This window comes from Hemitrygon akajei, chromosome 7 (genome assembly GCF_048418815.1).
Source record: "Hemitrygon akajei chromosome 7, sHemAka1.3, whole genome shotgun sequence".
Lineage (NCBI taxonomy): Eukaryota > Metazoa > Chordata > Chondrichthyes > Myliobatiformes > Dasyatidae > Hemitrygon > Hemitrygon akajei.
The window spans coordinates 71,352,113-71,368,099 of record NC_133130.1 but is presented as its reverse complement, the minus strand read 5'-3'; the positions used below and the strand labels follow the sequence as shown (position 1 = coordinate 71,368,099).

General features: G+C 40.0%; 1 protein-coding gene across 1 annotated transcript in view; it reads left to right on the top strand.

Annotated features, from left to right (window-relative positions):
- The window catches only part of nup133 (nucleoporin 133), a 39,810-nt gene that overhangs the window by 4,829 nt on the left and 18,994 nt on the right, over positions 1-15,987 (top strand). Inside the window, exons 2-10 of the mRNA XM_073051166.1 lie at positions 2,067-2,185; positions 6,939-7,042; positions 8,472-8,570; positions 11,240-11,371; positions 12,160-12,330; positions 12,523-12,678; positions 13,445-13,515; positions 14,576-14,723; positions 15,815-15,965. Of these exons, the coding sequence (XP_072907267.1) occupies positions 2,067-2,185; positions 6,939-7,042; positions 8,472-8,570; positions 11,240-11,371; positions 12,160-12,330; positions 12,523-12,678; positions 13,445-13,515; positions 14,576-14,723; positions 15,815-15,965 (1,151 nt within the window). The remainder of the gene's footprint in view (positions 1-2,066; positions 2,186-6,938; positions 7,043-8,471; positions 8,571-11,239; positions 11,372-12,159; positions 12,331-12,522; positions 12,679-13,444; positions 13,516-14,575; positions 14,724-15,814; positions 15,966-15,987) is intronic.

Sequence of the window (15,987 nt, the reverse complement as noted above, 5' to 3'; positions counted from 1 at the left end):
ACAAGGCTAGTGTTTTTTTTACATTGTTGCACTGACATCACAGATGGCTGGAGAATGCTGCCCAGGCAAGTGGTGGAAACATACATTAGTGACATTTAGACGAGCACAAAAAACATGAGTGGCATGCAAAAGTTTGGGCACCCCTGGTCAAAATTACTGTTACTGTGAATAGTTAAGTGAGTAGAAGATGAACTGATCTCCAAAAGTCATAAAGTTATAGATGAAACATTCTTTTCAACATTTTAAACAAGATTAGTGTATTATTTTTGTTTTATACAATTTTAGAGTGAAAAAAAGGAAAGGAGCGCCATGCAAAAGTTTGGGCACCCCGAGAGATTTGCCCTCTCAGATAACTTTCACCAAGGTCTCGGACCATAATTAGCTTTTTAGGGCTATGGTTCACAGTCATCGTTAGGAAAGCCCAGGTGATGCAAATTTCAAAGCTTTATAAATACCCTGACTCGTCAGTCCTTGTCCCAACAATCAGCAGCCATGGGCTCCTCTAAGCAGCTGCCTCGCACTCTGAAGATTAAAATTAATGATGCCCGCAAAGCAGGAGAAGACTATAAGATAGCAAAGCGTTTTCAGGTAGCTGTTTCCTCAGTTCGTAATGTAATTAAGAAATGGCAGTTAACAAGAACGGTGGAGGTCAAGTTGAGGTCTGGAAGACCAAGGAAACTTTCCGAGAGAACTGCTCGTAGGATTGCTAGGAAGGCAAATCAATCAAAACTCCCGTTTGACTGTAAAAGACCTTCAGGAAGATTTAGCAGACTCTGGAGTGGTGGTGCACTGTTCTACTGTGCAGCGACATCTGCACAAATATGACCTTCATGGAAGAATCATCAGAAGAAAGCCTTTCCTGCGTCCTCACCACAAAATTCAGCGTCAGAAGTTTGCAAAGGAACATCTAAACAAGCCTGATCCATTTTGGAAACAAGTCCTGTGGACTGATGAAGATAAAATAGAACTTTTTAACCACAGTGAGCAAAGGTACATTTGGAGAAAAAAGGGTGCAGGATTTCATGAAAAGAACACCTCTCCAACTGTTAAGCATGTGGATGGATGGATCATTCTTTGAGCCTGTGTTGCCGCCAGTGGCACAGGGAACATTTCACTGGTAGAGGGAAGAATGAATTCAATTAAATACCAGCAAATTCTGGAAGCAAACATCACACCGTCTATAAAAAAGCTGAAGATGAAAAAGGATGGCTTCTACAGCAGGATAATGATCCTAAACACACCTCAAAATCCACAATGGACTACGTCAAGAGAGGCAAGCTAAAGGTTTTGCCATGGCCCTCACAGTCCCCCGACCTAAACTTCATCAAAAATCTGTGGATAGACCTCAAAAGAGCAGTGCATGCAAGACAGCCCAATCTCACAGAACTAGAAGCCTTTTGCAAGGAAGAATGGGTGAAAATCCCCCAAACAAGAATTGAAAGGCTCTTAGCTGGCTACAGAAAGTATTTACAAGCTGTGATACTTGTCAAAGGGGGTGTTACTAAGTACTGACCATGCAGGGTGCCCAAAATTTTGCTTTTGGCCCTTTTCCTTTTTTGTTATTTTGGAAACTGTAAAAGATGGAAATAAAAAAGTAATCTTGCTTAAAATATTAAAGAAATGTGTTCTCTTTAACTTTATGCCTTTTGGAAATCAGGTCATCTTTTACTCGGTTAGTTATTCACAGTAACAGAAATTTTGAACCAGTGCCCAGACTTTTGCATGCCACAGTATGGATCACATGCAGGCACATGGCATTCGTTTGAATTGGCAACATGGTCAGTGCAGACACCATGGATCAAAGGGCCTGTTGTTGTGATGTGTTGCTCTGTGTCTATGTCAAATTGTTTCCTGGGGTCTACAGTTATATTTTCTACAATGTTCCATTTTACATAAATCAGTGAGCAAAACAGGCTCTTGTAATATTGTTTTCATTTTCTTTAAATCCTGTAAGTTAAGTTCCTGTAGAGTTTGAATTATTTGTCCACCTATGCGTCTCCAGGCTAGCTTTATGATTTAAATTTAGTCACAATTATAAATTTTGTTGGTTTTTTTTGTCATCTTAGTTCAACACCAACCAGAGGAGCACAGTTTCAAACAGTTGCTGAGACGCTCAACTATGAAATAAGAAGTTTTGGATCTTCCCTTCCTGTTAAGGTTATGGAGGCCATAACTCTAGCTGAAGGTATTTTGTTTATTAAGAAGAAATTAAATGATGTATAAAATATTGTCTCCATGCTGTGTTGTATGCAAATTTAAATATTTGCTAAGCAGATCCGTTCCACATGTCTTCTTGCTTTTGTTCCCCTGATACGACCTTAAAGCAAAATAAAAGCAGCTGTTTATTTTCTAACTTCTGGACTGATAAAAGGGGTATTGTACTTTCAGTAGAATTTCTGCCACCAAGGTAGTAATGTTTGAACCTTTTTATTGCAATATTTTGTGCTTCAAAGTACTCAGCCACAAACGTTCTGGAATGGATGCTGTATTTTCAGTATCCTTGCAAAGACACAACAACATCACTTCCTGTCCCTGATATTACTGAAATAGAACATGCTGTAGCAGTGTGCTACACGCAGCGCTAAAATAATGACACGGAGTCGGTAAACTGCAGTCAACGAATAAGTTTATTTCAACTTCACAGTCTTGCTTTAAAGCCTGTCTCCCCCACCACCCGGCGCCCTGCTGCGGGTGTCGTAACTCGTCGGAAGTAAGACGCTGATCTTGGCACTGGTGTCGACCAAAAACCGGCGTCCCGACCTGCTGTCCCACACATACAGGAGGCTATCCCGATGGCCAGCCGTCGTAGCCATCAGCGACGGCTGGCCCTGGCGTTTCCCGGGAACTGGCAGGGCGGGCGACAACGGCGGGCTTCTGCGCCCCACTGCTGGTGGTAGAAACACCATTGCTCGTTGGGCTGCACACCCTGGCCTCTGGGTTTAGCGGGCTCTGCGGCCGGGCTGGACTGGTTTGCTGCTGGGAGTGTGGCCGGGTGATCTGTGTGATGGACGCCCCACTCACCTTCTTGGCGTTCCACAGCAAGTCCGCCCGGGCTGCCACCTTCCGGGGGTCGCTGAAATCCGCGTCAGACAGCAGCAGGCGTATGTCCTCGGGCAGCTGCTCCAGGAATGCCTGCTCAAACATGAGGCAGGGTGTGTGTCCGTCGGCCAGAGACAACATCTCATTCATTAAAGCTGATGGAGGCCTGTCTCCCAAGCCATCCAGGTGCAGTAAACGGGCAGCTCGCTCGTGGCGGGAGAGCCCGAAAGTCCCTATGAGCAGGGCTTTGAATTCTGTGTACTTGCCGTCTGCCAGGGGAGACTGTACGAACTCCGCGACCTGGGCCGCTGTGTCCTGGTCGAGGGAGCTCACCACGTAGTAGTAACGGGTGTCCTCTGAGGTTATCTGCCAAACGTGGAATTGGGCTTCTGCTTGCTGAAACCATAGGTGAGGTTGTAGCGTCCAGAAGCTTGGCAGCTTCAAGGAAACCGCATTAACAGATGCGGCGTCGGTCATCTCCGGTCCAAAAACGTTTGGACTGTCGGGGTCACCAATTGTAGCGGTGTGCTACACGCAGCGCTAAAATAATGACACGGAGTCGGTAAACTGCAGTCAAAGAATAAGTTTATTTCAACTTCACAGTCTTGCTTTAAAGCCTGTCTCCCCCACCAGATACCTCGAGAGGCACGTACTGAAACCCCCTCAGGCTTTCTTCCTTTGTGCCTGCACTCTGGCTAATTGTCAGCCGGTTCGAGTGTGCTAGTAATTGGGTCACCACAGTGCTACAGTTAAAAGGTGGCTATCTGCACCCAGTGTCACCTTTAGAAAACAGAGATTGGAGCATGTATAAAATAATGGGATAATCTCATTGCTGTCATGTCATCAGTGTCACTATCCAGTATTAATAATTCAAAAATATTCCTGTACTTAACATTTTTTACAGGCAAATGCACAAAGGTCAACATTCACATATCTGCACCATTTCTTCTATGTTCAGTAGAACAATTGGAATCAAGTGATACCTTTTGTTTGCTATATAAGTAGAATGCCTAACTTTTATTTTCCACGTGACCACATATTGGTAGTGACTGTCACTAAATTATATTAACAAATTTAACATATTTTTACCTTGTATGTGGCTACTGATTGGGTATTTAATATACTGATGTTCCTTTGAGTTTAATGTCTTTAGTAAATAAATCAGACAAATAATTGCTGCTGAAAACTGTAAATAGGATCATTGTTAGAAGTCTCAGATCCACTGAAAAATCATAGCACACAGGAAATGAAAAGGCTTTGGAGATATGAACTTCATAATGATAGTTCACTGACTCCTTAAATGAATTTCCAAAACACTTCACAGGTTTTGCATATACTGAAAATACTTAGCATACTGTGATTCCCACTGTCAGTTAAGATTCAAGATTGTTTACTGTCATTTCCAGTGCACAAGTGTAAAGATGAACGAAATAATTCTGACTCTGGATCTGATGACAAAATAAGATAATGAACACAATAATAAACAAAATAAGATAAAGAAGACAATAATAAAACAACACAATAAATATAAATACCTGAGATAGCTTATGTACATTGATTGTATGTCCATAAAGTGATGCCAGGCAGAGGAGTGTCTACATAAGGTGACAGACAGGAGATGATAAAGTGGTGGTGGGTGTGGAGGAGCAGATTAGTAGGTGCAGGTGTTGATTAGCCGTACTGCTTTTGGAAAGTAACTTTTAGAGTCTGGTGGTTCTGGTGTGGATGCTACATAGCCTCCTCCCTGATGGGTTTTGAATAAACAACCCATGAGCGGGGTGGTGAGATACTTCATGGTGATACTGGCTCATTTCCAGCAACTTTCTATATGTGTGTCCTTGATGACAGGTAGGCCGGAGCTGGTGATATGTTGGGCAATTTTGGCTATCTATTGACGAGTTTTCCTGTCCACCACTGTGCTTGTTCCATACCATGTTAGCATGTGATTTGACAAGTTTGAGGAGGTATTTTCCAATATGGCTGTTGACATTGGAATGAAAATATTAATGAATTTGTGATTTTGCCATAGAGTCAGAATTATATCCTTGCAACTTGGGACTGTTATTCTTTGTTCATTTGGTTTGGGTATGCAACCAAAGAATTTTATATAATGAGAAGAATTTATCTCACCCCCTTAAATTTTAAGAAAATCCAGTGTATTTCTTGCTACATCAGGGATAAAGAGTAGCAAGAATAATTGCTGGTTTAAATGGGGGTTAAGTGAGAGTAATATACAGTTGCAAGCAAAAGTTTGTGAACCCTTTGCAATTACCTGGTTTTCTTCATTAATTACTCACAAAATATGATCTGATCTTCATCTAAATCATAATAGATAAACACAATCTGCCTAAACTAATAACACACGAACAATTGTACTTCTCTCGTCATTACTGAGTACATTTAAACATTCACAGTCTAGTTTCAAAAAAGTATGTGAACCTCTGGGGTAATGCCTTCCACAAAAGCTACTTGGAGTCAGGTGTTCCAATCAATGAGATGAGATTGGAAGTATGGGTTGTAGAGGTGCCCTGCCCTATATATTAAAAAAAAGACACACGAAGTCAGGTTACTGACAGAGCCTGCTCTTCTCAAAAAAGATCTGTTTATGTGCACTATGTCTTGATCAAAACAATTTTCAGAGAACCTTAGAAGAAGAATTGTAGAGATGCATGAAGCCAGAAAAGGCTACAAAAGCATTTCTAAAGACCTGAGTGTTCATCAGTCCACAGTAATTGTCTACAAATGGAGGAAATTCAGTACTGTTGCTATTCTCTCTAGGAGTGGGCACCCTGTAAAGATCACACTAAGAGCACAATATGCAATGCTGAATGAGGTGAAAAAGAACCCAAGGGTAATAGCAAAAGACCTGCAGAAATCTCTAGAACTTGCTGAAGTATCTGTTCATGTGTCTTCTATAAGAAAAGCACTGAACAAGAATGGTGTTCATGGAAGGACACCATGGAGGAAACCACTGCTATCCAAAAAAAAACATTGCTGCATGTCTCAAGTTTGCAAAGACCACCTGGGTGTTCCACAACACTTCTGGTTCAATGTTTTGTGGACAAAGGTTGAACTTTTTGGCCGAAATGCACACCACTATGTTTTGAGGAAAATCCCAAATCCCAAAACCTCATAACACCTATGAAGCATGGTGGAAGGAACATCATGGGTTGGGTTGCTTTGCTGCCTCAGGACCAGGACAGCTTGCAATCGTTGACGGAACAATTAATTCCAAATTGTACCATGACATTTTACAGGAGAATATTAGGGTAGTGGTACATCACATGAAGCTTAATAGAAGTTGAATGATACAACAAGACAATGATCTGAAGCACAACAACAGAATGGTTTAAAAAGAAGAAACTTCATGTTTTGAAATGGCCAAGTTAAATCTAGATCTTAACCCAATTGAGATGCTGTGGGTTGACCTGAAGAGAGCTCTTCATGCAAAGTATCCCAGAAATAATTGATGAACTGAAACGGTTTTGTATGGAGAAATGGTCTAAAATTCCTCCAAGCCAAGGTGTGGGATTGATCAACAGTTACTGGAAACGTATGGTTGAAGTTATTGCTGTAGAAGGGGTCACATCAGTTACTGAAAGCAAAGGTTCACATACTTTTTCCAACTAATACATGTAATACAGGATTATTTTCCTCAGTAATAAATGAACAAGGATAATGTTTTTTGTGTTATTTATTTAATTGGGTTCTCTATCTAGTTTTATGACTTGCGTGAAGATCTGATCACATTTTAAGTCAGTTTATGCAGAAACAGAAACTTCTAAAGGGTTCACAGACTTTCTAGCACCATTGTAAATCTAATTATTTTAGTAAATGAATTTGTTTGAATCTGTCTTAAGTAGAATTTAAGTTTTGTTGTTAATTGTATTTTGTTTCAGTGCATGAGCCATTAAGTGTTAAAATAAGTGAGACTGGATGGGCATGGCTTATCTGTGGTGAAAAACTAATTGTCTGGAAGGTTGGCCAGATGTCTGTTACTAAGGTAATAAACAGACAATATTCATATTTAAAACTGTTACCAACTGTTTGTCCTGTAGAACAATGCCACTCTGCTTCAACTCTTTGCCTAGAATGAGCTGACCAGCCTTGCATTAGCTTCTAAAATACAAATGGTTTTAGAGTACAGAGAAACTAGTGAAGTGTAGGCAATTGCATTTCACTCTTGTAAATGTGGATATGTTAGGAGTATAATCAATCAAAACTGGACCCACATTCTCATCCCACAGTTGAATCATTCTCTTCCATAATTTTAAAGCATTCTTTAAAAATAATTAGTGTGACTTGTGTGCAAAAAAAAATGGTCATGTGTAGTGTTAGCTTAGTTCGCAATTGTCATTCTGTCAGTGATTTTCCAGTTAGTTAATCTGAAAACTAGTCAAAATAGTATGGAAAAACTATCCAAAAGTGATTGAAAGATGAAGCACACACCTTCTGCTGCAACTTTATAGAGTACTGACGAGATTGCACCTAGAGTACAGCAGACAGTGTTGATTGCCATGACTGAGGAAGGATCTGGTTCAGTAGGATTGCAGACTGTGCAGAGAAGTTCATGAGATTGATTCCTGAAATGGAGGGATTAACATGTAAATAGGGGTTAAGCAGGCTGAAACTTATTGGAGTTTGAAAACAAGGATGGGTGATCTTGTTGAAGAGTCTAATATTCTGAGTAGAATCGACAGGGCAGACGCATAAGATGTTTCTTTTGCGGGGTTACTGGAAACTAAAGGGCTATGTTTTAGAATGAAGGATCACCCATTGAAAGCAACGAGGAATAATTTTTTTTATCAGAGTTGTGAATCTCAGGAACTCTCCACCCCAAAGACCTGTGGAGGCAAAATCATTGTTCATATTCAAAACTGATAACAACAGACATTTAAACTTCAAGAAGGCCAAAGTTGGGAGAGTGTTCTTGAGGACAAGACTGGCTCAGTTATATTTGTACTGAATGGCAGATAAGGCTCAAGGTGCTGATTAGTTTTGAAATGCTTCTGTTCCCTGAGTTCTGTGTCCTTTAGTGAAGGTGTTAGAGGGAAAAGGTGGCAACTTAATTATTGCCTTCAGTTTTGATTCTTTGTTAGTAGATTTCTCCTTTGATGCCTGAAATGCTGTCATCTCACTAGCACTTAAAATTTTCCCAATTAATTCCATTGTGGGTAAAGAGGTTGTTATTCACTTCAGAAAAAGTATGGTACAAGAAAGGCAAGGAAACAATGCTGAGACAACCCAAACATATTGTTAGTATATGGAATTAATATTAAATTGTAGTCAGCAAAATCTCCCCTTTTGGGAGTTGGTCTTTATTCCTTTGTGGTTTTTTAAAATATATAATGCCAAAATTAATAACTGGTAAACAAAATTGACTTCACTTTGCACATTTCTTGAATTTAACTGAAGTTGTGTTTTTCTGACAGTTGTCTATTTGTAAAGAATTCCAGTTGCCACCTTGTGATCTTCCTTATGTGGCAGACCTGGTGGCTTTATCACAACCAAATGAATACAGTTCCTTACAGGTGAGTACCAAGTTCTAAGTAAATTTATTATCCAAGTACAATTGCATCACCATATACAGCCCTGAGATTTGTTTTATTGCAGGCATACTCGATAAATCCAAGAAACATAATAGAATCTGTCAGTGAAAGTATCACACCCAACAGGACGGAGAAACAACCAATCTGCAAAAGACCACAAACTGCAAATACAAAAGAGAAAAATAATAATAATAGTAAATAAAGAAGCAATAAATATCAAGAACATGAGATGAAGAGTCCTTAAAAATGAGTCCATCGGTTGTGGGAACAGTTCAGTGATGGGGCAAGTGAAGATGAATGAAGTTATCCCCACTGGTTCAAGAGCCTGATGATTGAGGGGTAATAATTGTTTCTGAAACAGATGGGGTGGGTCCTGAGGCTCCTGTACCTTCTTCCTGATTGCAACAGTGAGAAGGGTGAATAGCCTGGTAGGTGAGAGTCCTTAATGATGGATGCTGCTTTCCTGCGATAGGCTCCAAGTAGATTTAATCAATCGTGGGGTGGTATTTCCATACCAGGCTGTGATGTAGTCAGTCAATATACTCTCCATGGCACGTCTATAAAAGTTTATCAAAGTTTTAGATGTCATGTCAAATCTTCACAAACTTTAATGAAGAAAAGGCACTGCTGTGCTTTCTTTGTAATTGCACTTACATGTTGATCCCAGGACAGATCTTCTGAAATTATAACACAGAGGAATTTAAAGTTGCTGACTCTGTCCACCTCTAATTCCCCAAAGAGGACTGGCTGTTGGAACTCTGGTTTTCTCCTGAAGCCAATAATCAATGTTAACATGGAGTGAGAGGTTGCTCTGGCACCACCCAGCCAAATTTTCAATCTCCCTCCTATTTGCTGGTTTGTCACCACCTTTGAATCGGCCAATGACAGTGGTGTCATCAGCAAACCTGAATATAACATTGGAGCTGTGATTAACCTCATCATAAGTATAAAGCAAGTAGAGCAGGGGGCTGAACACATAGCCTTGTGGTGCAGCAATGTTGAAGGAAATTGTTAAGGAGAAGATGCTGCCAGTCCAAACTGACTGGGGTCTGCAAGTGAGGAAATTGAGGATCCAAATGCACAAGGAGGTACTAAGGCCAAGGTCTTGAAGCTTATTGATTAGTTTTGAGGGGATGATGTATGTGCACTGACAACAACAGCTGTGGATCTAGTTACTGAACAGTTGGCATTGTTCCAGGATTTGAGAGCACAATTCATGCTGCCACTGACATAAGGGAAGCCTGGAATCTTTAGGACAAAAATAGATCATTGTAATTGCTTACTGAAATTTCTGGTCCATTCTGTGTTAGCATTTCAAACAATGTTTCTACCTTTTGCTTTATCTCTTAATTTTCTTCCTCTTTTAAGCACTGAACTATCTTGCAAGAGTGAACGCTCTTTGCTTCAACTACTCAATGCTGGGTGTGTTCCATACAATCAGCACACTATGTGAAGGACTCATTTCCTTTATTTAGTTAATCTCTTTAGACTAACACTGATCTGTGTGGTATAGATGTGCAAAATAGATTCTATTTACAGTCTCTTCGGCGATGTCTTGAGTAGATCCATTCTCAATGCCAAAACAGAACAGTGAAATTGTCTCAAATGACATTCAGGTTTACAGTTCAGAAATCTAGGCGATCAACTAAAGTGGCGTATAAGTAACAGCCTCCTCCTCTCCTTCACCATTCCCCATCCCCTTTTCCGGCTCTTACCTTACCAGCCCATTTCCTCCCTCTGGTGTTCCTCCCCTTTTTCTTTCTTCCATGGCCTTCTGTTCTCTCCTATTAGATTCCTGCTTCTCCAGCCCTGTATCTCTTTCACCAATCAACTTCACAGCTCTTTACTTCACCACTCCCCCTCCCGGTTTCACCAATCACCTTGTGTTTCTCTCCACTCCCCCCCCCCCCCCCTCAAATCTGCTCCTCGTCTTTTTTTTCCCCTCTAGTCCTGCTGAAAGGTCTCGGACTGAAATATCAGTTGTACTGTTTTCCATAGATGCTGCCTGGCCTGTTGAGTTCCTCCAGCATTTTGTGTGTACTGCTTGGATTTTGAGCACCTGCAGATTTTCTCTTGTTTGTGATTGGCCGTTCTCTTCTGACCCCTTACATTAACAAAAGTTTTCACCCACAGTACTGCTACTCATTGGATGCTTATTGTTTTACACATCCTCTGTAAATTCTATAGAGACTTGTGCGTAAAAATCCCAGGATATGAGCAGTTTCTGAGATATTCGAACCACCCCATCTAGCACCAAAAATCACTCCAGTCATAGTCACCTAGAGCACATTTCTTCCTCATTCTGAACAATAACAGCATCTTGACTTCATGCTTTTATGCATTGAGCTGCTGCCACATGATTGGCTGAATAGATATTTGAATTAATCAGCAGGTATAGTTAATTAAGTGGCTTATGAATGTATGTATAATATATCAAGAGGTTCTTTGTTCATGGGTCTGTATAGTTTAAACATAGTTCTTTGTAAGTTAAGACATCCTTAACACTGAAGTGCTGAATTATCTTTGAACACTCACTGATTTATGTGTGATTATGATTTCTGTATTTTCCATGCTCTTATATTCATCAGAAATAAAAATGCCGATACATTCATTTGCTGTTAAAATAGTTCTTTTGTTGTTCTGTTTTTCAGTGTGTATCTGTGATGGCAGTTTCCAGGCGGGGAACGATATGTTATTGGTCCAGTCTCACCCATGAAGAATCTTGCACAGAAACAACAGTAGATTCTGGCAGTGCTGATTGGAAGTGTCTAACTGGTATAACGGTTAGTACTATTACAGGAAGCCATAGTATATGGGGGTGGAGGTACAGTGGCTGAGGCTTTCTGATTTGTAACCTGATAATATCATGTTTTATTGTGCACACTCATCACTTCAAATTTTTATGAGCATATACAAAATATTATTTGTAATGTGAAATTACATCCCTATAGTAATGTGAAATATTGTTCCTTTTGTGGCACATTGGGCAGCAACCTTGATGTTTCTTTAGCATTTTGGTCTGCTTTTTACGAGGCCGAGTTGCTAGCTCGATGTTCAACCCAGCACAGATGGAAAGCATGCAAGGAATCGGCCAGATTCAAACCTGGGCTCACTCGCCTCAAAGTCTGGTGTGGATGCCACTGCACCACCGGCCAGCTAATGTGAAATGTGCAAGCTGCTATTACCTGGAAGACAGAACTCCTGGTTTCCCTGTGTATTAGCAATTTTCTTTTACAGAACATGGCGGCTTGAAGGCATAAAATGTCCCATTATCAAATATGTACAAGCTGTCAGTGTATAGAGTTCTCCGAATCTGGCTAAAATGGCTACATGTCAAAATTAAAGAACAAGAGAAAGGAGTGAATAAATGTAATTTAAAATTGCTTCAAAACAAGTGAGCTAGTAATTTGGTGTGTGTTTTCATTTATTAGGAGCTTTTTCACCTGTGAAGATAACGTCATGCATTGTAACTCGGGTAGTTTTGTTTTGGGTTCATACGTGTGCATTGCCAGAATCTCACTTATTGTTGTATTAATTCTGATAAACTGTCATTTGTTGTATTTTGATTTAGGGAGGTGGATTTATTCTTGCTTCCCAACAAAACAATTTGCTGAGATTAACACCAGATGGTTCGGGAAGAGTGAGCTTCCGCCCTGTGCAACAAGGGCAGGGTATGCTTTCGGGGCTAGGCCGCAGGGTTTCATCACTCTTCGGCATCTTGACACCAACTACCAATGATGTGGTAAGACTTTAACAGTATGGATCTTCATACACTAACTTGCTTGTTGGGTTTATTCTTTTGTAGGACCCTATAAATAAACTTGCTATTTTTCCCAGTGCAAGTTAAAAGCTGTTAATTCTGAATCACTGCTGCTTGCTTTCACAAGTAATACCTGCTTTCTTGCTTGTGACATTCCTTTCCTTCCTCTGACAGTTGAGCTCTGTGCTGTGGGATGATGAGAACAAGTGCCTCTATACCCTGACTAATTCTAGTCTGAATAAATGGGAAGTGGATGAGACATCCGAACGGCATATTTTCAGCTGGGAACTAAACAGATCCATGAAAGAAGACCTGGGATATTCCATTTGGGTAAGAAGTTCATTGATGATGGTGATTTGCAACCATTTGATGCACACAAGTTGATCCCAAGCAAAATGCCATAGTTTAATTATCTGAGCTAGTTCGACAGATGTTTGCCTCATAACCAGTTTGCCTGATTTTATTATGGCCTCGGCAACAGTGGTTTGATACAGGTGTACTTCATGGTTTCCCTTGTGAAGAGGGATGAACTTATAGAAGCATGGGAAACACATGCAATCAAACAGAAAACATTCATGTCACCCAGCACAAAATGCAACGTGTACAAGTATGTATGATCAGATTGAATGGGATGTGGATCAGTGTGATGACTTTGCCGAGTTCCCAGTGCAAGTTCCATATAAGGGTAAACAGAAAAGTCTTAACTAAATGGAATCTCCTGCTAGTCTACAATCTAAACATATCTTTGTGGCCGTTGCCTCTGGGGCACTGGCATTATCATTATGCTGCAGAAATATGTGAAAATCATATCTGAACACTGCAGTACAGTATGTAACAATGTTTTGAAAATTAAAAAATACTTCAGATGCAGAAGGCTCTGCTGTACTGTGATGTGGAAGGGCAGAACTGCAGATTTGTCTGTCAGATCCAGCGTTTGTCAATGAGGTGACTGTATCCTGGAGAATTGTTTAGATGTAAATGTGTATTCAAGACTTTGTCATTAATTTGACAGCTCCATCTCAACTAAGGAAATGTAACAAGGAAATTTTATCCCTCGTGTGAATTGACATAGTAACAAATCTTTGACCAAATCTAGGGAGCTGATGAAAATTATGAAACCAGTAAGTCTGCAATCAATACACAGTATCTGGATTTGCAACTGAGCAAGTAAGTGGAATCCTTGTTAATGCAATATTATTGGAGTGCTTCTCGTGATTGGCATTACTGTTTCCATGTCAAGCTCTTCCAACAGATAGAACATTTAATTGAATGGGAAAAAGATGAGGGTATTTTTTGCAAAACCTTCAGATACAAATCCATTTTGCCCATCAAGCTTTTTCCTTTTTGCAGACTCAATTTAGCCTCATTATTAGTCTGTATGTCAAAACTGACAGATACAAATTTGAAAAAAGGCTAAGGTTCATCTTGACAGCTGTAGTTTTGAACTTGAAACTGGTTACAATATATTCTATTCATTTGAGTATTCTATTTTGTTGCCAGCATCAGTTTTCTAGAGTTCAAAATCAGATTTATTATTGCTGACTTATGACATGAATTTTGTTGTTTTACCACAGTGCAAAGACATAAAATTACTCTAAATTACAAAAGTAAATAAATAGTGTAAGTAAGTTCTTCCAGCAAGGCATGAACTGTACATGAAAGTTGTGGCAACACTAGTGAAAAATGAGGTACAAAATGAAAGGGGTTCACCAGAGGTGAGTATGTGAATATGGAAAGTAAGGTTGGAATTGGAAGGGAGCAGTGAATGGGATGGGTGTGGTAGGTGGAGGATCAGCACAAATTCATTCCAGTAGATCCCATGTTTATGGAACCAGCTTTCTTACTTCTCAATCCTGAATTAAACCTTTTCTCATGGTATAATTGCAGCTCACTTTCATGTGTTACTTTCTTTTACCTGCTTAAAGCTTAGGTTTGTATCTAGTTCTGTTCACTTCACTGTATGCCAGTGTGGTGTGTGGTTACTTTCTTGTACCTTTTAGCAAGAGTTTGATCGCACTATTCTGCAAGCTGAGGTCTGTTGTGCATGATGAAAGGTTGTTATTTAAACTTTTGTCCCACTTTGTATGTGCACTCATTCTCATTTACCTGCTCAATCTCATTGTAGTTGTTTATTTGATAAAGCCTGAACTTTAGCATGCCTTGTTTTTAAAATGCAGGATTTTTTTTTGAATTCCAGCAATATTTAGCCTTTTAATTTTTTTCCCAGAGAGGGTCTGGTGGTTTTGATAGCAGCCTGGAACCAGGAAGACAATCCATGCCTAATCTACTACATCTTAGCCACTATCCAGGATATTGGATATCGAATAACTGATGAAATTCGAATGGAAGTCACTGAATATTATCCTTTATACCAGGTAATACTAGGACATGTTGATTTCCTGTGTTTAGTTGAGAACAGTTGAGGTGAATAGTGCAGGTGCATTAAGGAGAAGCTGGGAAAGCATGTTGGGAGATGGGAAATGTAAAATAAAGTGAAGTAGTCGAAGAGGGCTCATGTGGTTTCTAAATACTAGCATGACCTGTTGTGTCAAATACTCAAGTTTTGTTCTGTGAATTAAGCAACATACACAAAATGCTGGAGGAGCTCAGCAGGCCAGGAAGCATCTATGGGGAGAAAAAGCACAGTCAACATTTCAGGCCGAAACCCTTTGGCAGGACTGAACGTCAGCTGTGCTTTTTTCCATAGATGCTGCCTGGCCTACTGAGTTCCTCCAGCACTTTGTGTCTGTTGCTCGGATTTCCAGCATCTGCAAATTTTCTCTTGTTCATGATTCTGTAAATTAAGGCTCATTCTTTATCAATCATTTTAGAATTTCTCCATTTAAGATGTTAAAAATACAAGTTGATATTGTGTGTTCTTGGATGCTGAAGGGGAACGCAGTGGTGTGTTTTTATGATAAATAATTATTGTATAATTTAATGGCATTCACTAACTAAAAGTAGGAAAATTCAATTATACAACCTGAGTAATGCTCAAAATGCTGGAGGAACTCTGCAAGTCAGGCAGCATCAATGGAGGGGAATAAACAATCAACATTTTGGACCAAGACACTTCAGAACTGGTGAAGGGTCTCAGCCTGAAATGTTAACTGTTTATTCCCCTCCATAGATGCTGCCTGACCTGCTGGGTTCCTCCAGCACTTTGTGTATGTTGCTCTGCATTTTGAGCATCTGCATGAATCTCTTACCTTTATATTATGTAGTCTGATAATGCTGAAATACCATCTGTTTTGTACAAATGTGTTTTCTGCAACCAACACAATTTGACCTGTGGAGTGAGTGGTCATGAGATGAAATCAGTCAGGCTTTTTCTGCACATTAGCATTAACAGCTTAGGGAAAACTAACCTGACTGTAACTGTGGGGTGAGGGACGATTGGGATAGGTGTCTTTCACTGACTGTGCTAATTGGTAATTTTAATTAACATGGAGTCATTTTGTCTCAGCCTGATAGGGAGCTTCCATGCCAACGGTTTTTAATACCAGATTACTCAAGCCAAGCAGCATACCTTTACACATATGATATGGTCTTTGCCTGTTCTACTGGGACTGGACGAGCTGGCCTGCCTCAGGAAAAACTTCACTTGAATATGCCAGGTATGTCTTTTTCAAAAGTCCA